Source organism: Muntiacus reevesi, chromosome 17 (genome assembly GCF_963930625.1).
Source record: "Muntiacus reevesi chromosome 17, mMunRee1.1, whole genome shotgun sequence".
Taxonomy (NCBI): domain Eukaryota; kingdom Metazoa; phylum Chordata; class Mammalia; order Artiodactyla; family Cervidae; genus Muntiacus; species Muntiacus reevesi.
The window spans coordinates 34,102,135-34,127,119 of NC_089265.1; the positions used below are offsets into that span (position 1 = coordinate 34,102,135).

General features: G+C 36.6%; 1 protein-coding gene across 7 annotated transcripts in view; it reads left to right on the plus strand.

The window, feature by feature from the left end:
- The window catches only part of PTPRD (protein tyrosine phosphatase receptor type D), a 541,703-nt gene that overhangs the window by 396,382 nt on the left and 120,336 nt on the right, over window positions 1-24,985 (plus strand). For 4 of the 7 annotated variants that reach the window (XM_065907691.1, XM_065907692.1, XM_065907695.1 and 1 more), the window contains 2 exons: window positions 3,082-3,242; window positions 13,079-13,191. In XM_065907691.1, coding sequence (XP_065763763.1) covers window positions 3,082-3,242; window positions 13,079-13,191 — 274 coding nt within the window. The remainder of the gene's footprint in view (window positions 1-3,081; window positions 3,243-13,078; window positions 13,192-24,985) is intronic. The other 3 variants (XM_065907693.1, XM_065907694.1, XM_065907697.1) reach the window with 1 other exon arrangement.

A 24,985-nucleotide genomic window follows, 5' to 3' on the forward strand; every position in this document is an offset into this window, starting at 1 on the left:
GATCTTCTGCCCTTTTTTAATTGGGTTGTTTGTTTCTTTGATATCAAGCTGCATGAACTGTTTAAATTGGAAGTTAATGCCTCATCAGTCACAAAGGAAAAAGTTTTTTAAAAAGGCTTGGTCCACTGTGGCTAATCTGGAAAAGGTGTCTGAATGTGTAAGAACTGTATAAGGTGAGATTAGCAAATGAGAAAATAGGATCTATGGTGGTGCTCGAGTGAGAAGAGGAGAAACAGGTTTTTTTTAATTGAAATAATAGCTGATTTATAATGTATTAATTTCTGCTGTACAGCCAAGTGCCTCAGTTACATATATATATGTACATATATATATATATATATATATATAGAGAGAGAGAGAGAGAGAGAGAGAGAGAGAGAGAGAGAGAAATGTTGATTAGTTGCTAAGTCATGTCTAACCCTTTGTGATTCCATGGACTGTAGCCTGCCAGGCTCCCCTGTCCATGGGATTTCTGGGGTGGGTTGCCATCTCCTTCTCCAGGGCATCTTCCCAACCTGGGATTGAACCTGCATCTCTTGCAATGGCAGTTGTGAGTGTGTGTGTGTGTGTATATACATATGTACATTCTGTTTCATTATGGTTTATCCCAGGAGATTGAATATAGTTCTCTGCTATATAGTAAGACCTTACTGTCTATCCATTCTAAATGCAATAGTTTGCATCTGCTAACCCCAAACTCCCAGTCCAACCCTTCTCTCCTCCCCTTGGTAAACACAAATCTGTTCTCTGTGTCTGTGAATCCCATTTCTGCTTCATAGATAGATTCATTTGTTTCATATTTTGGGTTCCCCATATAAGTGCTGTCATGTGGTGTTTGACTTTGTCTGACTTGTTTCACTTAGTATAATAATCTCTAAGTCCATCTAGGTTGCTGAAAATGCACTGTTTCATTCCTTTTTCTGGAGGAGGGCATGGCAACCCACTCCAGTATTCTTGCCTGGCAGATCCCATGGACGGAGGAGCTTGTAGAGAGTTGGACATGACTGAAGTGACTTAGCACATTCCTTTTTAATGGCAGAGTAATATTCCATTATATATGTACCATTTCTTCTGTACTCATTCCTCTGTTGATGGACATTTAGGTTGTTTGTTTCCATGTTTTGGCTATTGTTAACAGTGCTGCTATGAACACTGAGGTGCATGTGTCTTTTTAAAATAGTTATTTTCTGAATATGAAGGAGTGGGCTTGCTGGATCATATAATAATTCTATTTTTAGTTTTCCCAGGAACCATCTTACTGTTTTCCATAGTGACTATTCCAATCCACATTCCCACCAACAGTGTAAGAGGGTTTCCTTTTTCCACACCCTTTTCAGCATTTATTATTTGTAGACTTTTTTGATGATGGCCATTCTGATCAGTGTGAGGTGATAGCTCATTGTAGTTTTGATTTGCATTCCTCTAATAATTAGTGATGTTGAGCATCCTTTCATGTGCCTGTTGGTCATCTGTATGTCTTCTTTGGAGAAATGTCTGTTTAGGTCTTCTGCCCATTTGTTGATTGGGTTGTTTCTTTTTGAGCTGTATGAGCTGTTAGATTATTCTTAAGATGTGGGACAGCTCATGACTGTGGACTGGTCTCTATTGGAAAAGACAGTATTTTAAAGATGGGAAAAATCAAGAGAATCTTCTTCTGAGATAATCTAAAATAGGACAGAACAAAACTAGATATTAGAGAAATAGAATTTATGTATATTCAGTCCCTTCCTTCACCAAGTAATTTTTTTGCATGTATCTTTCCAACTGTACTGAGGACTAATTGCCAAATATAGTGGTACATATTTAAAATGTACACTGTGATGATTTTATATATTTATTTATATACACACTGTGAATGATTACCAAGATTAAGATAAGTAACTCCTTTGTATCTGTGGTGAGAAAGTTTAAGATCTACTCTCAGTAACTTTTCGGTATATGATACTGTGTTACTTACTATAGTCACCTTGCTGCACATTAGATTCGCAGAACTCATATTGTAATATGTATTTCTCTGTCTGGCTTATTGTACTTAGCATAATAATACCCTGCAGATTCATCCATGTCATTGAAGATCTTGGCAGGATTTTCTCCTTTTGATGGCCACATAATATCCCATTGTGTGCATTTGTATATGTGTGTACATGTAATCACATTTTATTTGTCCATTCAACCAAAGGAAACTTTTAGGTTGCCTCCATGTGAGGCAACCTCCAGTATATTGTGAGTATATTGTGGAGAACACAAGTTTGCAGATATCTCTTTGAGACAGTTATTTAATTTCCTTTAGATATAAACCTAGGAGTGGGATTGCTGGGTTATATGGTAGTTTTATTTTTGTTTGGAGGAACCAACAACTACTTTCTATAATAGCTGTGCCAATTTACATTCCACTCAACAGTGTAGAAGGTTTTCTTTTCTCTTTACCAATTTTCTATTGGGACTAATCATATCAACCTCTGACCAGTACTGTAATAAAATTATACAGAAACTGCTAAGTCCTTTCAGTCCTAAATTTTATGTTCTAGAAAGCCATATTATCACTTTCATATATCTTGCATCTATATAATTTGAACACTGAACTTTTGAAGTTTTAGAGTTTAATGTGCAATACTTAGGACGGCTTTCATAATATAATATTTAATTAAATATTGATATTTTGCTGTATAAGTATTTACTGAGTGATTATATCTTAAGAGTTGGAACTATAATATTTTTATTTTTCATATTGTATGTAATACATTGGCACAGTGTAAATTGCTCAGTGAACATTTTGTGACTGGTTAATTGACTGGTACTTACACTTCTTAAGATCGTTTACTATTCCAATATATAGATCCCAGTGAGAGGTATCTATGAAAATAGATACCATCAAAAATTATTTTATTATGAAATACTTTATAAAGAAATTTAGATTGCAAAACCTTTTTTTTTCTTCCTTTCCCTGCACCTTTTAAATATTTTGAAACTACTATCAAATCCATAACATCTTGAATCTTTGCTTCTTCTAGTGCTAAAGATGCTGTCTAGAAAGTCCTTATTTAGTTAGTCATAACTAACATAGACTCTGTTTTTCCTCAGAAGATGTATGCAACCAGCCCTTACTCTGACCCTGTTGTGTCAATGGACTTGGACCCACAGCCGATCACAGATGAAGAAGAAGGCTTGATCTGGGTTGTAGGGCCTGTGCTCGCAGTGGTCTTTATCATCTGCATTGTCATAGCTATTCTTCTCTATAAAAGGTAGGTTTGCCCAACGCCTCTGCGGCAGTCTTGGGGGCTGCCTTGTTTTCAAAGACTTGATCATCCTCTCATGGTCATGATGTGGTTGATCTTCGTAAAACTACTTCCAGTAATCACTGGGAGGAGAAATGTATCCATTGGTGTTAGAACAAAATATAAAGACTGAGTTCATTCAGTGTTGTATCGACTCTGGTGCTCCAGGCATGGATCCAATCTCTGTCTTCTGAGGTACATACACGGTATCAGTCCGTTGCATGACAGCTGAGACGTTGTTATTCACAAGCAGATAATCTGAAGCAAATTAGATCATTAATTGCTCCATTTCAGCGTGGATTTCAAAACACTATTACAAGTCTAACTTGCCCGAGTACTGCAATTTTTTTCTGTAGCTATTTCTCAAAATTTAGCAAAAGTAGCTAAAAATTGAAGATTAAAGAAATAAAGAGAGGAAGAAGATGAACTTTTTCCCTTTCCCATTTTTCTTCTAACCCTTATTCCACATCTTCAGTATTGAATTCTCATCTGTGTCCAAGAGGAAATCTAAGGTACTATTTTCCTTCTTAGTGTCTTGACCACAGGTGGGATGCAAATAATCCATACTAACCCATATTTTCTAATGTACTGTTTTGTCAATCCTATATCTGTCTCCATTACATGTAAGATTTTGTCCCCTAGGTCACTGCTTAGTTGGATAGAAAACACAGTAATTATTTTTCCACTTCTTCCTGAACTAAAAAAATACAATATTCAAAGTGACTGAATTGCCTTCCTTTACATCAATTTTTCTTCAAATCCAAATTTTATTTTCATGCAACTCAATCTATGTTCCTGTGTCATCTTTTAGAATGCTACTGTGAAGGTACTCCCTTCCTTCTACTGCAAGATAATTTTTCTCTTTGAGACCCAAGTTCAGTTCCTGGGTCAGGACGATCCCCTGGAGAAGGAATCGGCAACCCACTCCAGTAGTCTTGCCTGGAGAATGCCTGTGGACACAGGAGTCTGGTGGGCTATAGCCCATGGGGTTGCAAGAGTTGCACACGACTTAGCGACTAAACCACCATCCATCACCATAACCTTGACCTTCAAAATTAGATGAGAATGTCTTCATTTTGATTCTCACTTACATGTTTAATCTGACAATCTTATCTTCATTATTTCTTTTTCCTACTCCTGTAACTCCTTTCATTGGTTTACATTAATTATTCCTACCTGCATTCCTTTGTTCTCTGAAGAGATTTTTTTTTTTTCTTTTCCCAAAGCTCTTCTCTGGATTCAAAACACTACTTTTCAAGACACTGCTCCTTTGAATAACTCTCTTCTGAGGCTGTTTTCCAATTTCATTCCAGGGCTGAGGGGAAGAAACAAAGTCAAGTTGAGAAAGTTTATAATCCTAGTGCATTAAATTACCTATCCTCTTTCAGAATTAGAAAGAATGAAGAAAAAAATCATTATTTTTCCTAATCGTTACCATTGCTCAATTGTCCACTCCCTACAATGGCTGAAGAAGCGAATGAATGAAGGTCAGAATATCTTAGTTGATGGTTTCAGTCTCCCCCTTCCAGTCTGCATCTTACCAGTCTGTATGGTAAGAAGCCTGTTGTATCTGATCACTTGTCTCTTGTGTAAGAGCTAAGGCCTGGAAGCTCGAGGTTCCCCCGTGCCCCAGAACAGTGGAAGATCCTGTGTGAGTTAAGGTAGGCAAGAGCCAGTACCCTTCGCTTCTTATGTACTGCACTTATTACCGGAAGAGAATAGAATAAGAAAAAAGTAAAAAATACATGTTTTACAGAAAACAACTATAATTCCAAGTGTTGACATCCTGCTGTGGGGGTCAGAGGAGAAAATTGCTTGTTGGCAACTGTGTTTCTAGATCACATGACATTTGTTATTACTCAGAATGAACAAGATGCTTACCTTTTTTTTAAGTTGCATTTCATTAGGATCTATCTGGCTATCATTAAGTCATGCCATTTAATAGATATGTGCACGGCCTTGTAAACTGGTTACATAAATATGGAGAAATAAGATTCTAACCTTGGTAATTAAGTTTTCTTTATCCACATGTGCTTGAAAAATATCAACTCAGTTATTTTAATTTTTCCTAATCCTGCAAAAAAGGCATCATATTTAAAGATATTATGACTATTTAAGTTGCATTTTAGTGTATGCATATGTGAGCATTGTCTAAAGCAATTGTTGGGAAATGCACACATCCTCAAATGCTAAGTATATTTAGCTAACCATCTGAAAGCCCATGAAGCATTTCTGAAATAGAAGTGCTTGCTTCAGCAGTAACGAACATTCCTGACTTGAAACTCAAGTAGACCCAACAATGTCCTTCCTGATTATCATGAAACAGTTCAAGAGGAAATCTTCTGTAGGCAATGAATAGTGTCTCTAATAGCTTGGAATCTGAGCAAAGAAAATTATATAACACTATACCTCTCTTTTTAGGTGCTTTTCAGTTTATACACAGGTCATTGGTAATCACTCAGAATTGATTACTGCCATTACTATTATTAAAGTATTTCACTTTCTGTATGCAAATAATACTGTAATTAAGGAATGAGTATGTACTACTGCTGACTCACAGTATCTTGATAATTCTGTTGGTAATATACACCTGTTTACAAGACTACCTTTGTTAGGAATAGATCTATAGCTGTGGATGGTTTATCCATATAAAAAAATAAATCTCACTGAGTCAGTTGAGATTTACTTCTATTAATTATAGTAATATGGAATAGCAGTTATTTTCATTTTGCATTCTGTTCATTTGACTTTGTTTTAAATGTGCTAAAACCCATAATACATTGATATCAATAACAAAACATATCACTGAGGCTTTGTAAGGGTCTTAAAGGGCCGTCAGAATACTATTAATGAAATGTTTGGTGGATCTTTGTTAATTTTCCTGCACTAAGATTTTTTTTTTTTAATTCTGGACTGTATCTGTGATACATGTGCAATGATTTAACAGTTTTAACTTCAGAGAGACAATGTAGCAAGATTTAGGGGAAAAAAGTAAATTAGGAAGCAGGAAACTTGAGTTCAAGTCCCAGCTTTGTAACTAGGTGGCTATAGGGAATAGAAAGTCATGCTAACACGCCAGGCCCTGGTTTCTTCACTTCTAAAATAAGTACATAGATGAGATAACTGACCTTTCTTAAATATGAGAACCTAAAAAAAAAATCAAGTAATAGAATTAACATTGTATTATTTTTACCTTCAGTGCACATGTACGTTTTCTAAATGACTCCATGTCGCCCTTCATCTATCTTCCCCTACAAAGAAAAAAGAATCCATAAAGTAGTTGAATGTTCTTTGATGTTCATCTACCCTGCACATCTGCTACATCTGTAAGACTTTTCAATCATTAGTTCTAAAACTCTTCAGGAATTATTTCTATAGAAAATATTCTTAGAGTGTAAATCTAAGAAAAGCATTTCAAGATGGATAAGTATTTATTATATACTATGAAAGGGAAAAAATGGATTAGGATGTTAGACAGCACAAAGACATGGTCTAGACCAAATTATCATTCTTGAATAGTACTAGTCTAATGTGAGTGGAGAGTAAATAATTTCCATCCCCACCTCTGGATGTTCATGTGTGACGACCATGAGGAGGATGTGACTAAGGTATAGACCTTTCCTTTTTCTCCTTTTCCCAGATCCAACAGTGGTTCCCTGTGGACTCTACCTCTTTAATCTTCTTTTCGAATCAGCCCTATATGTATTCCCATGGTATCAGAGTCCAGAATATTTTGAGATGCTATGAAGAAATAGGCATCCACGCTGGGCTATGCCTTCTCGCCTTTGAGGAGGTCCTTTGGAAAGCCTTTCTACTTGTTCCACAGGCACTTGTCTTGACCCAGCAAACTCTCATTCACCCTTTAGAAGTAAGCTAAGATCCACTTGCTAAATGAAAGCCTTTCTGAGTGTCCACCTCATGTCCTCTTTTAGCAGTTAAGGCTGCCTTAAGGCCCCCTTCTCTATGCTTCTAAAGCACTTTCTGCTTATCTTAATCATAGAACCTACTGCATTACTGCCATTGCCCATTTCCTTGGCTTTCTGCCCCCACTAAACTGTAGGTCAAGGACTCCGTCTTATTCCTCATGGTATTTCCTTATGCCAAGGCGAGTGCATGGTGCAGAGGGCTACTGAATAATCAAATTTATAAGAGTCAAATAGTGATAGATAAACTCGGTCCCTCCTCTTATTTATTCCATCTCTCATTATCACCTTCATCTTGACTGGCAAGAGTTGTAAGGAAATCCTTAGCCTGCAATTTAAATTCCAAAAGATTTTAAACTTATAGATATTTGCACAAAATATGTACCCATGTGCAGTAAGGCTGACATTTCTGTGGTAGAGGAATGAAGTGGAGAGTATGCACTGGTTCATCCTAGTATTCAACAGCCTTTTCATACACAAAACTGGCAGTTCACTAGGTATTTCACTCTGTCAGAGAAATAGGTTTTCCTACAATGGATTCACTGATGACTTCACTGAATGATTAAAAATAAGCCAAGTTAGGAACACTTGTAGGATTTTTAAAAACTTGGCATAACTAGCTAAATCACTTTAAGAATCAAAAGAACCTGTGTGTCTGATATCATTTTCATTATTCACTTTGTATGTGTGTGTGTTTGTACAGTTTAAATGTGGACTTTGTACTTTTCAAAAGCTATGGACTGGATTACCTTAAGGGAAGATATTGTAGCAATATGGGTATATAGTTTGTTGGCTGTGAGGTAGACCTGGTATCTTTGTTTCTGGCAATTGAGAACTCACAAAATACTTTGCAGTTTGCCTCAACATGAAGACTATTTAGATGAATTCTTTTTAGGTGAAGGTTATACTTTCTGCATAAAGAACATGGTTAAACAGTCCACATTATTATCACAGGTGAAAGTGCCAGTGAGAGTGAGCTGGAAGCCTTCACATACAGTAGTGCCTCTGTGACTATTATGGGTCATGTCAGTGACTGGTAATAAATTGCTTTTCTGGATTAGCACAGCTATATAGATGGGTTATGCTCTGTAGATATAATGATGAGTATTATATTTTCCAAAACTGAAAATGTATTTAAGCTGTTACTGGAAAAAAAAAGATTTATAATCACCTTACTTGCTAAAATGTGTTTGAAGAACTCATCTCTGCCACTTAATTACCTTGTGGTATATTATACAATTGTGCAAATTTTTCTGCAGGTCAGTGCAATTTGCAGGTGTTTTAAAGGAATGATGTACCTCTTAACAGAAGACTGTTTTTAATGAACTAAATTTCTTATATGGGATAATGTTATATTCCCATTAAGTACATTAGTTGTTGTCTCATGGCATGTTTTTAAAAAATCAAATAATATCTCTACCATCAAACTCTTCCTAGGATATAATTAGTTGTGGCAGTGTTTTGTAGGTTGATGAACAAAAGTGAATCTGACATTAATACACACACAAATGCTTTGCTTAGTCATGTACTCTCATGTCCTCCATTTGCTTCATGATTTAGAGGCCTTGGAATATTTTGATATGCTATCATTTTCTAATGTGTGTCAGTGTATGTCCCTAATGATGAGCTGTTAATTCTTGGTTGTCATGGTTACTCTTGTTACCATTGGCCAACTAACATCTAGCCTCTCTTTTTCTTTTTTGCTGCATTAAAATGGAGCAGTAAGCCTGACAGGTGAGGAATAGAGAACAAACCCCTTTAATGCTCAGTACAAAAAACAAAAAAGACAGGTACACTTTGGAGGTATTGAGGGGGTAAGGGTGGAACCTGGATATAAAAGATGAAACTGGCAAAGGGAACATGGACAAAGCCTAGGTATAAAAAGTAATTTTGATGTTAAAATGATTCAGGAAGTAGTCGTTTATATATGACGATAAAATGGATTATTTAAAGGTAAATTTAAAAGGTAGTAAAACCTGTCTCTGAGTTTTGTTTGTAGTCAAGGTTAAATGAGCATTTGTATGTGTTAACGTGAGTCATTTTCATTTTGTTTTGTTTGTTTTTACTGAAAGTATGATCTCAAGACCCTTTGTACAGGAATACTAACATTTTTATACCCTGCTAATATCGATGGCAATACTTTAGTAAGAATTTGTATTTAATTCCAAATTATTTTCCCTGTCCTCTAGCCTTGAAGAATAATAGCAATAATAATCATTCCTATATTGCTTGCTTATTTACTGATCAATCCAAGCTAACCTTTCAGCTTTATAACACACACACACATTTATGAATTCCTGGTTAAAATTAAGCAAAGGATCTCAATGCCCATCTAACCTGCCTCCCTTCCAGTGTTGTATTCACTGGTTCTCTATGGAGACAAGTAGCAAGAACACCAGCATCACCTAGGAACCTGATAGAAACACAAATTTCTTGATCCCACTGACCTCAGACCTACGAATGAGAAACTCTGGGGAGTTGGTCCAGAACCCTGTAGTTTAACAAGCCCTCTTGGGTGACTCTGATGCATACCAGAGAATTACCGCTACATTATTTTCCTTAAAACCATGTAACACTGGTCAACAAGCTGTATTACCCTTTCACTGACAGCAGACAGTACCTCAGAGAACCTGTGCTTGTCATTAACCCAACAGAAAAACACGCGCAAAATAGTTCTTTCAAGGCAAAACTCAAAACACTTTGAATCCACTTAATATGCTCAGAGATCCACCTCTCACTGTAAAACTGGCCACATTTCACAATTTCATCACTACCTTCTTGTTCTATCAAGAGAGCTGGACCAAAACTTAACATCATCTAACCCTCCTCCCCTGTTTATAAGTGAAGAAATTAAGTAAGTTAGGTTTGTAGTTGACTTACCCAAGGAGATACAGACTAATAGTGGCAAAGTTGGGCTTAGAAGTTCTTGATGTCAGAATCGTTGTGAACTGATTTCTTTGAAATCTCTATTAATAGTAAATAAATACATTTCTTTCAAAAGCCTGTATGCATATGTCTGAATATTTTTGTTCCAAATAAATACAATAGATGTGATCTTCCACCCCATGTCCTTTTTTGTTCCCCACTTTACAGGTAGATCAAAGCCAGGTGAGACTAGATGAAAATAAAACCCCACTGAGACCATAGAGCAGCGTTTTTGTTGTACATTACTCACAGCCCAAATAAACACATATTTTTATACAATTAGCATTTTCTGCCATATCTGAAATGTCATGTGCTTTTCTATTTTCTTTTCACGCAGATAACGCCTGCCCATGGTAGACACTTCTCGCTGTGAGAAATAAACTTACCCTAGGAATTTATAATTCTGATAGAAAAAATAGCAAGGCAATATTCAGAATCTGTTTCTAGTCACTATTTGTTATTTTTTTCTAGTTGCAAATAATGAGATCTCCAGAAACTTACTGGAAAAAGAAATGTCACTCCTGATGTTCATACTGGGCTTGATTTAGACCATTATATGCCATTTAATACTTTGTAACAGTAAATTTCATTTTTTAAAATGATCGTTGTTTCTGATGATGATCAAACTCTTCATCCTGCAAATCTTGCTTAGAAATTCTTTGTTAGAAAATTCACATTTTAACAGATTTCTGTTTAGAAACAATGCGGTAAAGTGTGGGCAGTCAGAATTACTTGTGTTGTGATCATCAAAACTAAATGAAGCATAATGAAATTTAAACAGCTGATTTTCCTAGCTGGCTCGGAGTTTTGGAAACTAGTTTCTTAGAGATTATCTTATTTAGACAGATTGAGGGAGAAGTTAGTTATTAAATGTCAGAACACCCCTCCCACTTATTACAAGAGTGACTTGTCATGTTAGTCTCATGCTCGGGGTTTTTCAAGACTCACTGGGCAACAAGATAGGATTTTCGCTTTCCTGGTACCAAAGAAACTGACCAAATGTCTTTACAGAGTGTTCTTTTTTCTCCCCCTGCCTCACTGCCACTCAATCTGGCCTCAGTGCAACAGAAGATAAGGAGGATGTCCCCAATACCTGTAACAGTCAGTGTCTCCTTGCCCAGATATTTCTTCATGAGGCTTCTATAATCCTGCAAGAAAGACTGTAGAGCCATTCTGAAAAGAGATACAAATCCAGGTTTTAGGCATCGGATCTGGCACATAAGTTAAAAAAAAAAAAAAAAAAAAAAGTGCCAGACTGTGAAAAGACCAAAACCTGAGAAGGGCCACTGGGATTACTTGGAAAAGACCAACCATATGTTTGTTACACTTGAGATTGATTGACTGTCCAAACTTGGTGGTGTTTTGTTAACCATGTGTCTGTATCATGAGCTAATACTCACAGCATAAACACACTGACATTTTCTACTCTGCAAGTGGTTGTCCTGTCCTTCTTTCACATTGTCTTGTTAGCCCCTTTTTCTCTTCCTTTTCATCTGTCTCTCACCAGCCTTTCATCTCTTCTTTTTCTTTCCTTCTCATTTTCCACTCCATATAACTGGAGCTGCCAGTTCCTCTGGCATGCCTCCAATTCACTGCTTTCCTCTGACTGGTAGTGTGTTTGGCAGTACGCTGTGTCCTAAGGCTATACTTGAGAATTTTAGGTAGAAACAGTAAATCCTGAGACAGGTTAATCCAAGATTCTGAGGGAACATGTCTAACAGGACTCACCCCCCAAAATTCATCACACTGAGGACGTTTTGCCAAAGGCATTGCACTTGAGCAAATCAAGTCTACTTTCCCTTCGCATCAATCTTCCCTTCATCCTCTGGTTGGTTTCATTCTATACAGATGAGCAGAGATAGGAAGAAAGGCTATTTAACAGGAGCCCTCTAGCTAAACATGGAATGACCTGGGTGGCACTGGATGAGACCCCATTGCCACAGCAGCACTAATGAGCTGAACCACAGTCATATCAAAAGGGACAGAGAGTTCCTACCCGCTCTGCACCCTCCTCCCAGATAAGAATGTCTTTGCTCTGATTATGACTCCAGCCTGGAGATTGCTGGAATCTGTATTGGGAAGAAACCACTGTTTGAAAAGTTCTCCCTTAGTTAAGTGAGTTTTTCATCTAATTCAACCTTAAGGAAAATATTTAGGTGCCACTCTGTGATTATTTGTCTGGAAAAAACATGGATAAAGCAATCTTATGAAAAAACCTGACATTTGTTGCAGAGACATTTTTGAAAATTACATCATGACACCTTAAGCAAAGATACTTACCTTGACACCATAAACAGGCAACATGGCTTTTTCCTTGGAATTTAAGAGAAAAAGAATGTTGGCTTGGTGTGGTCCTGATTCTCCTTCTAGGTATCAGGCTAACTTGAACTCTTAGAAATACACTTACTGTATTTATCTGGTTATGGGAAAATCCAGTGCAGGTCCACTTTGTAGTCACCAGTCATGAATCCTGCAGGAGAAAGGAGGGGGGCAGATTTAGCTGTTTAGCTTGAGGCCAAGTAGTTTCTGAGTTTATTTCCATGGTAACTACAATCATAGTATTGGTTATTAGGGTTAGTCTATGCTTTTCCTCCCAAAGAGAACTAGTGGACAAGGAAGAAAAGCTGAACAAGTTTCCAAACCTATCTCACCAGCACCTCCGTATGCCTAAAGGCAGAGTGTCTGAATTATTTAATTCTAGAGCTAAAGGAGGACTTAGAGATCATCCACTTAAAATTTTCAGACCTGAGGAAATACTGTAGGCCAGGAGAGAAAAAAGGTAGCTTAACAAAGTCACAAAGGTCAGAAAGTTTTAAAACTACAAATGGAGATGGGGTGGGTGGGGGCGGGTGGGGGGAAGGGTAGGGTGGCAACACATGCATAATTGTTTGCCTTTTTAAATCGGTTTCCGTTTTTTGGTTGTTTTATTCTTAAATTTTTATTCTCTCCCTATAGGAAGAGGGCAGAATCTGACTCTAGGAAGAGCAGCATACCAAACAGTAAGGAGGTCCCTTCACACCATCCAACAGACCCAGTAGAACTGAGGCGCCTTAATTTCCAAACACCAGGTAAGAAGCATGACTCATCTTGTCCAGAACACAGTGTTTACTGAAAGTTTTATAGCCCCAATGACATCGCTATGAGAGGTGACTGTATCACTTTATTTCAACCAGTTGTTTATATTCTTTCTTTACTATTAATGAGACTCAGCAAAACATATATCTTGAAAGGAAATTATATTCTTTGTGAAAATCTGAGGTGGGGTGGAAAAAGGAAAAAAATAATAATTTTCCTTAAAAGTTTTGAAAGCCTAAAGTCTTAAAAATATTTGCCATTTTTATGAGCTTATTAGCACACTTGATTGTTTTCAGTGACAGCTATCTGGAAAGAATCCAGTTTCTTACCTTATAAAGTGAATGAGTGGATGGATGGAATGTTACCTCACTCATCTCATTGGGAAAGAATACGTTTTTTAAATCTATTTCCCTATTAATTTGTGTATGCGTTATTCTGAAAGAAAGGGGAGGAGAAGAGAACAAGGGAAACAATTTGTATGTTACCTTTACTGAATTTCACCAACCAGTTGAGGTTTCTTGCTCAGCAGATGATCAGAGTGATTGAGGATAGGAAATATATGTTTGTTTCTTAAAGAACATTAAGTGCTTCAACAGAGTAAAAATATTATTCCTGCTGAGGGGTGTTTTGTTCAGCATTGTTAATGCAAGGCTAACTCCATTTTGCCTTTTTTCACCCAAATCTTATTTATGCCAAAATGATGAATGGTAGAGACAGCTAAACTATACAACTGAGTGGCATTGTCTCAGTACCTGATGAAAATGAAAAAAATTAAAGAGCTGATCTAAGAAGTTCATTTGATGACAATTTGATGGTAATATTGTGTCCCAAATCGTTTGAAAGTTTTCTGTGTCAAATGGATATTCTATTCATTATGGTATACCACAGACTTAGTAAACTACACATTTTCAGTGAATTGCTTGGAATTGAAAATGCACGGTTTACTGTATTTAGCATATGTGTTATTTTACATGTAGAAATGCCATAGTAACTAGTAACTATCCAGTTAAAAGAAATGTCTGGAATTTTAAATGTGACTCTACCAATCACCATAGACGTGGGCTTTTTAAAAAAAAAATTCTATCTCAAATGAGGTTTATTCTTTAAAAAGCAAAGATATACCTTCGTCAGTGTGACAATCAAAAGAAATTTTCCATATAACTAAATTTCTCCTAATGGGCATTTATTTAAGAGGCTTAGTATAAAGGCAAGGTTAGCAGCAAAATAGAGCCAGTGGGAGTGCTATGCCTCATCACCCCCAACAACACGTGAATGGCTACCATGCAGAAAGGGTTACTAGCAGAGTGCTGGCAGCTACAAGGGAAATACCAATGCCTTCAACCAAGATACCTCCATATTCAAGAATGCTAATAAGAATCTAATTTCCCCAATGTATGTGGGAATATTAGATCCCTTTATAGAGAGAACCTGCTAAGTTCCATAGAAGTCACTGGAAAGAATGAAGGGTACAATTGAAGTGACATTGATTTTATCAACAGCTTTAACAAAATAAAATGGGGACTTAGGCTTTATGGTCAGTGTTAGTTACTCAGTCGTGTCCAGCTCTTTACAGCCCCATGGACTGTAGCCCGCCAGGCTCAACTGTCCATGGGATTCTCCAGGCAGGAATGCTGGAGTAGGTAGCCATTCCTTCTCCAAGGGATCTTCCTGACCCAGGGATCGAACCTGGGTCTCCTGCACTGCAGGCAGATTCTGTACCATTTGAGCCACCAGAAGATACCATTTAACTAAGATTAAACTTACCTCAAATGGATAGTGGAATAAAGTGGGCAAACAGTAAAAAGGAGAGAGGTGGGTTAAGAGGAATAGAATAAAAGAGAAATTGTCCCAAGACCCTAGCACGTCTTTTCACCAGGGCAGCGTTATGCTGTAACCGCCTGCTCAGTTAAGCCATCTGGTTAAGTCTTGGTGTGTTGAAATAGTCTATGTGCCTCCCAGGCTCTAGAATGTGGCCTGCTGTCCTGAAAATCTGACCAGTTTACAAAGAAAATAGACTCACGTGTTAATGTACAATTCATAGAGAATGCTACAGTTTGCTTCAGCCAGTGTGGATTGTAGCCAGTGGCTATGAATTTAATTACTTGCCGATAGGATAAGAGCAGAAGTTGGGATTGTTAACCAAGTAACCTGATTGTGCTAATCCTCCCTGGTTTGTAAATAATCAAGGGCTTTCCTGGATGATCAAATAAAATGATGCTTTTATTCTAAAACACTTTTCTTAGGTATTGCACAGGAAGCAATTTTAATTTTTACTTATATTTTTGGATTTTAAACCATTCACCCTTCAGTTTCTGAAATGTGCTTTTATATACATCATACCTTTGTGTATATAGTTATGTACAACTATTACATAATATGACAATGTTACTTAATGGTATGCATAAGTAGAGACTTAACAATCCATGATTTTCAATGAAATCAGAAACCTGTGATTTATATAACCAGCCCCTAGCACAGAATTTGATCTTGAAAGCAAATTGATTTCTACTTCTGATAAGTCTGTGGTGGATGATAAAATGTCAAACTAACATTATCATTTGAAATTCAGTAGGTCTTTCAGAAGGTAAAGGAAGCTTATTGCTTAGTTCACTGATTCTTAATTCTACTTCCCTTTAAAAAAAAATCTTCTTGTGAATGAAAAATCTATTTACATTTTGAGTTACTTATTTTTATTGGAGCGTCTGGATTTAAAGAGCCAGATCTTTTTCCCAAATTCTGCTTCATATTCAAAAGATACTGAAACATACATACTAAATTTCATATAGATACAATATTTGGCATTAAGTACTTCAAAGAATTATTTCCCTAATTGTAGTACCACAAACACATATGTCTCTGGGTCTGGGAAAGAAAAAGGTCAGAATTTTGTCTCTGGGCACTCAGCTGAAGCACAAAGTGAACACAGAGAAATCTGTTCTTTTCATGACACCGTCTCTGTGAAGTTGTGGGATGTGGAGAGGAACTTTGCTTTACACATACTTGCCAAATTTGGGGTGATAATCAGCTCCTTCTGTTTGTTAAACACTGTATTCAAGCATCTAGACAGAATTAGAAATGCTCGCACTCTCCAAATTAAGAGCAGGTACCTCTGCTTGTAGGTATTTTCCACGAATATATTTATCTGTCTGTTAAGGATTTCAGATGGCAGTATGCAGCCAGGTTGTAACTGTGAGAACCTGAACTACCTAATCTCTTAAGAGAGTATGGTTTACAACGGTGACATCACTTAATGGTCTGCGGGGACAGTCAGAACTGGTGTGGATATATGTCAATTGAAGGGTCTTCGGGGACAGTCAGAACTGGTGTGGAATATGTCAATTGAAGGGATCATTGAGCTAAGGTGAGACTTACAACCTCAAGTGGATAATGGAATAAAATGGACACAATGAGTAAGTGAGGGAAGAGATGTAGTAGAAGAATGTTCTAGAATTAGTAACTAGTCATCAGTTTTTCTAAATCTTTAAGATCTGTGAAGGAAGGGAAGAAAATACTCACTTATAAAAGATGCTTTTCATGAAACCCCTATTTAAGCCTTACACATCTCTGTACAGTGGTAACTGGATATGTGTTAGGATGACTGATAGATGAGTTACATGTTAAACAAAAGTGAACTACTTTTTTGGTGGGAAGAAAGCTTTTCTTATGAAAAAAATTTCCAAGTTACTTTATAATCGGCCCAACAATATTTCTTAATTATAAAAGTAGTACATGTTTACTGAGGAAATTTTTTTTTTAATAGGAAGTAAGCTTAACAATAGTTATACTTAAGTTATGGCTATATGGTTGTGCAGTGTATTATTTAAATTTTTTGTGTGATTTTTATAAGTTGTAAATGGCAAAAAATATAGTTTTAGAAAAGAAAAATTACTCTTTATCTCGCTTTTTCTTCTTTTAACATATTTAAAATAAAATGTAAATGATTTCCTATACTCCAATTTTACTCTCCAGAAATATCTACCATAAAGAGTTTCATGCATATATTTCCAGAATTTTTTTGTGTATACAGTTCTTTAAATGATAATATATATAGCAGGTATATAGATACAGATGTATTTACATGAAATTTCTGATTTTAATATTTTAAACTACATTTTCCAAGCTAATAAATGAAGTTTTATCTCCTTTAACAGCTGATAGTATTGATGATATTCTGTTCAACAGATGTCACAAAATATATCATCTCAGTCCTTATTAATGGAGGTTAACTTATTTCCTGCATTTTACTCTTACAAAACATACTGTACTGAGCAGTACTGAGCCCAGACCTTCTCACATTGCTGTTATTTCTGAATGATAGGCACCTGGAATTGTGATGGCTGAGTCCTAGGGCAGGCACATTTTACTTTACCATTTTGATAGAGATTGTCAATGATGGATATTTTTGAAATACTGTAAAAAGCCTTACCTACTGAGTACCCATCTGGGATGTGGCCTCTTGAATTGGACACAATGACTAAAATAAATATAATATTGTCAAAAGATGGTGATTTATAAGAAAACCAAAATATTACTGGTATGTGGTCCTATTTCTATTTTTTCCAGCAAAGCAAATTTAGAAGTCCAGCATCTTAAGGAAATAAGCTTTCTTTCTAGTATTAAAAAAAAAATGTAAAGGAACATGTAACTAATACCATCGCGTGGCATGCTAGTCAGCACCTTTCTTTGTGCCTGCAGACTTCTCCCTCAGACCAACCCACTATGGTCTGAATTGCTTAGAATTTTTTTTTTTCCTAAAAAATTCTTTCTTCCAGTATCTCTACCCCTTACTTAGAATCCTCCCCCACCTCCCCCCGCTACTCCAAACTTTTATTTTTTTCCACACAAAAACAAAACTCTAGACTTTTACTGGCTCCTTTTAGGAAAAGAGATTTAAAAATTGATGATCAGATGGGACAATGTAAAAACCTCGTTTTCATTCCATGAATGACCTTAATGTTTTGCCCTAAAGCATACATGGACGGTAGGTGATTGATGGACTGTGAAAAACAAAAACAAACTCATAAAATGTTAACGTATCAGAAATAGCAGTATCAGCAACAGAAATGTCTGCATAGCAACTGAGTGATTTTGAAAGCTCTTGAGGCATCTCTTCTGATGCACTAGTAGTATTAACTGGATCAGTGCTAACAAAATCCATTTTTATATGTATCTCCTTATATTTTATTTTGTACTGTAGGAAACTTAGACAGATACCTAAATGAATAATGCTAGATGTACTCTTTTTGCATTTCAGAAACATTGATTCTTTGCATCTAAATGCTCAATTTCTGATATAAAGGAACATGGGTTTGTTCAAATCCTGCATTTTGAGAAATCCTACTTAAAAATGAATTTTAATTATGTCATTTAGTGCTTACCTGAAAAAGCACTCTTGGAGTACTTTTCCCTTAATTATGATCCTAGTCATGGATTAAGTCAAAATGTCATTGTCGTACTAAGAAGCAATTATACCTTACAAATCAATGTTCTCTTTTGTCTTTAATTCACCATTCATTTGTGAGGCAAATTGTAAACATGGAGTATTTATAGGTATTGAACTTATGCTAAGCAGTACATAAATGATGTGAAAAGCTGACAAATATTTTGTAAACTAAGTTGCTATGATTTATTCAGTCAGGTAGGTATAATTCTGTTTTGATGAACAAAATAACATGTCTCTGTCCCATGGCCATAACCTGTTCTTCAGTCTTTATCACAGTATGTTAGAAAGGAAAATCATGAAGACAGTGTTACTGCATTACCACACATGAATATTAACAGCAGAATCATCTAAAAGATGTCCCAGCATTATTAGTGACCTCAAAACCTCCAGTTAACAAAGTTGTTATAGTTTTAAAGTATCTACTGACATTTAATGCAGTGTTTAAAAAATAAGGCATGCATTTGATAAACATTTCTCTATATATAAAAAATTCATTTGAAACTTAATATTGGTTAGAGTACTGACCTCATAAAATAGAACATTTGGAAAGCAAAACCATGATATTTCAGGGGAGTTTTGAAAACATGTCTGCCGAATAGCACTACAGTTTTTAACATGAACTAAATGTATACATTTAAAATATTTTCATGGAAGCTCACAATGTCTTGGTAAGACATAACAAAAAATACAGGTGTGTGTATGAGTGTCTTTTACTTGTTCCCCACCACCAACACAAGCATACCTTCTAAATGAAGCTAATGTATTACTGACACAGTTTCTCAAACTGAGGATAGTTTATGATGCCATGTTACTGCATGAACAGTCCAAGTTCACAAGTCCATATTTATGTGTGTGACACCACTCTCCCAGGGGTGTTCAATGATTTAAGAGATAGCATGGCATAATGGGAAGTTCCCTAAATGAGAACTGGTAAGGTGTGGGATCCAAACCCCCACATAGCCATAGTTTACTGGTAGTGATGGCCTTGATCCTTTTACTCCTCTGAGCGTCGTTTGCCCTCCTAGTGGACTTAATTGGAGAGGAGCGGGGATAGAGGGTGAACCATGGGAGAAGCGCACATTGGCCAGTCCCACACAGACTATTCAGTGTCTCTCCTAGTGCATTGTGGACACAAATATGCTGTCTCTCATTTTGAGCGTTCTTAGATTTTAATTCACACACCAAACGAACATTCCGCTCTTCTAAAACAGAGGTCACTGTTAGCCAAATGTGGCCTCCAAAGTTCTTTTCTTTGACCCCCACTGGATTTCAACAAGATTTTTAATCAATAGTGAAAATGGAGGAAAGTAGCATAATTGTCAGGATTTTCAGCTGCTCCTGAAAGCCTGAGAAGCCTCACCCTCTTGGTTCTCTAGTACCACTTGGAGGATATCTGCTAGAGCTTTCCAACCTTCTTGAAGCTCTCCACAGTCTATAGCAGCCCTGAGGGTAATCCTGACATTGAAAGAGAACATCAGCTGCCATTCATCACAAGTGTATTTTTTTTTTAATAGAGAAATATTTCTCTTTCCTGAGACTCCATATTGAAAGTAGAGAAATGAAAAACAGTCCTAGGAGATTCCTGGTTGCACAAAAATGGTGAGGAGGACATTTCTTGTGAGTGTTTACTATTCAATATCTGTTTATATTTTTACTTCTTTTCCTCACTGACTTGGGCCCTTTAGCACTGGAAACTTTGCCCCCTGCTTTAGAAGATCATAACTTCAATTCCAGAAATAAAACAGTAGAAGGATGCCAAAATCACATATGATTTTATTACTTACTAAATGGGGTAAAATATACAGATCACTTAACTTTCCTAGTCTTTAGAACTTTTATATAAAAGGAAAATGCTAGGCTAAATAATGTCTAAGGCACCATGATTTTTAAAGTTTCTTATAAGGAAGCCATTACAGAGTTACTATCAAAAAAAAAATGTAGCCATCCTTTTTTTCCCTCCAACCAAAGGCAGATTTCATTGACTACATCTGTCATTTTTCATGTTAGCAGTGTGTATTGTTGATATCATAACTCTGTAATGAAAACTCTGCTCCGATGCAATGGGTGCCTTCCTTTAAAATGCACTTATGCTGTGCATTTGTAGCTTTGAACTGGTGAGGTTGAGACCCTAGCATGTCCTCATCAGCTGTGAGCTGCACTTCAAGCTCATTGCTGCTAATAATAGCTAAGGCACTAAAGCTTGCTAATCGAGACTTGGAGCAGATTCAAGGGTATCACCAGGAGGAAGCTGGTCTCATTCTTTTGTACTCTAATATGATTTTTGAATGAAAAACGTTACAGGCTCCCCCCCCCACCCAAAAAATCCCCAAAGGACTAAAAGGTATTACTGGGGAATTTTTAAAATGTCAATGTCTGGCTCCCATACCCAGATATTCTGAGTTAATTGGTCAGGTGTGCATCATGGAAAGAAGGGATTTTAAAGCACCTCGAAATTATGCTAATGTGAAAACACTGTTCTAATAAAAACATTGGTTCCCAGACTGTGAGCAGTGACCAGGTTGCCAAACAAAAGAGTGAAAAAATACTTTGGTGAGGTCAAATTCATAATTTTCTTAGTGTCTCCTATTTCATTCAGATTCTAACATACTTGATTATATCCTGTAAACTTTATTTCCACATTGGACAATGGAGAAGTTTTGGGAGAATTCTATAATAGCATTTTGCCACAGATCCTTGGTGATTATTTTCTGATATGAGCTAAAGAGGTTCATATTATATAATAAATGCTGGAGAGGGTGTGGATAAACGGGAACCCTCCTACTCTTGGTGGGAAAGTAAATCAGTGCACTATGGCAAACGGTATGGAGGCTCCTTAAGAAAAACCTAAAGATACATCCAGAGAAAACTAATTCAAAAAGACACGTGCACCCCAAATGTTTATAACAGCACTATTTACAATAGCCAAGACACAGAAGCAATCTAAAATGCCCATCAACAGATTAATGGATAAAGAAGATGTGTGTGTGTGTATACATACACACACATATACACACTGGAATATCTTACTCAGCCATAGAAAAGAATGAAATACTATTTGCAGCAACATGTATGCACCTAGAGATTATCATATTGTACTAAGTGATGTCAGACAAAGACAAATATCATATCACTTATGTGTCAAATCTAAAGTATACAAATAGACTTATTTACAAAACAGAAACAGATTCATGGATATAAAAAGCAAACTTATGGTTACCAAAGAGGAGAGGATGGGGGGAGGAGTAAATAAGGAGTTTGGGATTAGCAAATACAAACTCGCTGTCGTGTTCCACTCTTCGTCACCCCATCAAGCTCCTCTGTGCATGGAATTCTCCAGGCAAGAACACTGGAGTGGGTGGCCATTCCCTTCTCCAGGTGGTCTTTCCAACCCAGGGATTGAACCTGGACCTCCAGCATTGCAGACAGATTATTTTACTGACTGAGCCACGAGGGAAGCCCAACATGCAAGTTTCTACTCTATAGCACAGGGAACTATATTCAATATATTATAATAAACAATAATGGAAAAGAATGTAAAAAAGTTTATATACATGTATAACTGAATAATTTTGTTGTATACCAGAAACTAACAGAACACTGTAAATCAACTACACTTTAATTTAAAAGTTAATAATGAAAATAAATGAGTTTCATGTTAGAGGAGTTTCATCCCAGATCTATCCTTTAGCATAGTTTTTATGTTGACATTTACTTATTTTTAATACATACATGATATGCATATATGTACATCATATATTCTTATAAGGTAATTTGACTAGATAAAAAAATGTGTTAAACTTAATTTAAAAAATTGACAATTCAACTGCATAATTTTCTATTTTGTAGACTACAGATGTTCCTCACCCCTCAAAGAAAAGATACAGTTAAATTTAAAACCTTCACATATGAACTACATCCATGAGACCCTTCCCTGCTCAGAAATCCTGAATATTTTGAAATGAGTTATAAAGAAGTGACTCCAGAATTAATCTAGCTTCCCACGTTTATTTTTACACAAAAAGAAATTTAGGTGATTGATAACAAGAAGTTTGTCTCTATTAGTAGGTGGCAGGCAGAAGTAGAACTCCTATACAGTATACCTGCCTAGGTTTTCTTCTCCTGCACCATTGGATTCCCACAAGCACACCCCTGCTTTCTGTGGAACATCCATATTGAGATTTTTGCTTGTCCTAGTGCTTTGGTGCAATATTGCCAGATCATAAATAATGATTCTTGAATGCCATGGTATCTTTGCCTGTGATATATACATATGCTAAATTAGAATGTAATGGATCAGTACAGATTTGCTTGGATTTCTCTGTCATTAGCTTCCAAAGTAATACATCCAGACCACGTGCCAGTGCATGCCAGAAGTAAATATTGGTTGATTATGATGGTCTTCTACTGCTGTTATACTAATGCTTCTCCCATCTCCAACTGGCTTTACTTTTTGCAGCTTTGAGCAGTAATTCAGTCCCCTACGCCTCCCTGATTGGCTCTGTGTCCTCCCTCTCTAGCCAAACCACCACTCAGTCCATATATGATAATAACTCTCTCCCACGATTCGCTCGAAAAGGTCTAAACATCTTTGTCTCTATTGTTTTCTCTGTTAAAGCACTGTAATGGATGTCCACATCATTTCATCTCGAAACAAGCCTACCATCCGTCTCTTGTGCCTTTGCATTTCCATTCTTGTCACTGGGGGTGCCTCATCTGGATAAGATCACTATAATTATTCGATCACTGTCACTCAGCTGTTCCTCCCACAAAATGTCGAGGAGTTCAGTGCTACTGTCTATAGGGAAACGTTCTAGAAATGGGTTCCAACATTTAGGTCCAAATGCATAATCACATCAGCAACAAAGAGTTTCTTCTTCCAAGCTGACTCATTTTTATTGGATCTTCCATTAAGCTTTTAGCTGGCTGAAAGCAGACTTTGATAGTCATGGATACTAAAGTACTGCCTATCACAGCACAGTGCTAAAATGATTGTCTGTCTGGGAGAAGCAAGATAGTTTTTTACTCAACTTACCAAACCACTGATAATTTGGCATTAGAGACAAAGGAACCCATTGGCTTTCAATATCAGTACAATATTTAAAATACCCATAAAGTAATTACAAAGTAATTACATGTTGTGCTGACTTAATGGTCACCATACCGCAGCCTGACACCTTCCAGAGAGTCCCAGGGACAGTAGAATGTCCACAGGGACAGGACTTACAGCTTGAGTCCCTCCCTTTTCTTTTTTTCACTTTAGAGGCCTCCCTGGGTGCATGCTGTTTCAAGTTTTTCTAGTCAGCTGGAATTTGCACCTATAAGACATGAGTCAGCAATGGTCTCTTATGGTGCTCTTGAAAATTAATCAGAAGTAAAATATAAATCATATGAAAAATGAAAAATCATTATAAAGACACTGGAATCACCATAGTTAGTGGTGCTTTATTTTTAACAGTCAATGAACACCTTCAACTGGCAGACTGAACTAAGATGTATCACCCCCATGTCACTGCTTTCTTTTACCACCTTCTTTTTCCTCTTCATCCTTTCACCATTTGCTCCCTTTCCTGCATTCAGTTCCCATTAGTGGACAAAGATGTTTACACCTGAAGTAGATTGTAGGTTTGCTAGGGGTTGAATAATGGGGACTTGGGGCAAAATACCACCAGGCTGTCAGTGTGGCCATTGATAAATGTCCAGGAGAAGGCTGCAACCCCAACCTCTACAATCTGCTACTAGTGGAAACATTTTTGAAACTCAGTTTTGTGTCTGATTTTGTCATCAGTGATTATTGTCTACAGTCTGTGGTGCATGTCATTCTTTGTGTCCATGTTTGCATGTGAATGTCAGTCACCTCCAGGTTTGTGAAATGTTAAAGGGATCTCAGTCTAGTCACAATGTATACGAATCCTGTTAAAACCTGCAGCATTTTTATTAGTGTTTTTTAAAAGTATATCAGACTATCCATTTTTTTTTTTTTTTTAACAAATTTGTTCTGTTTTATTTTATTTACACCATCATTTCCTTTGCAGGTTCAGATGATTCCGGTTACCCCGGTAACCTTCATTCTTCAAGTTAGTTTTCCTTGATTCTGCATAAGTCACTTTATGTTTCCTATCAGCTACAACTCTTTCCCTTTTTAGGCCTTTCTCAGTGTCTATTTTCTTAGTTCACTTTACACCATTTAATTCCACACAATTTCCATTTCACACAGTGCAGGAGAAGGAGTTTGAAATGACATAACAGTCATTACTCAAAGCAGAAGTTGACATCAAGCCTGACTGTCAGTTTTCTCCGCTAGCTAACTGCATTGATTCATAGCACAATAACACTTTCTTTCACAT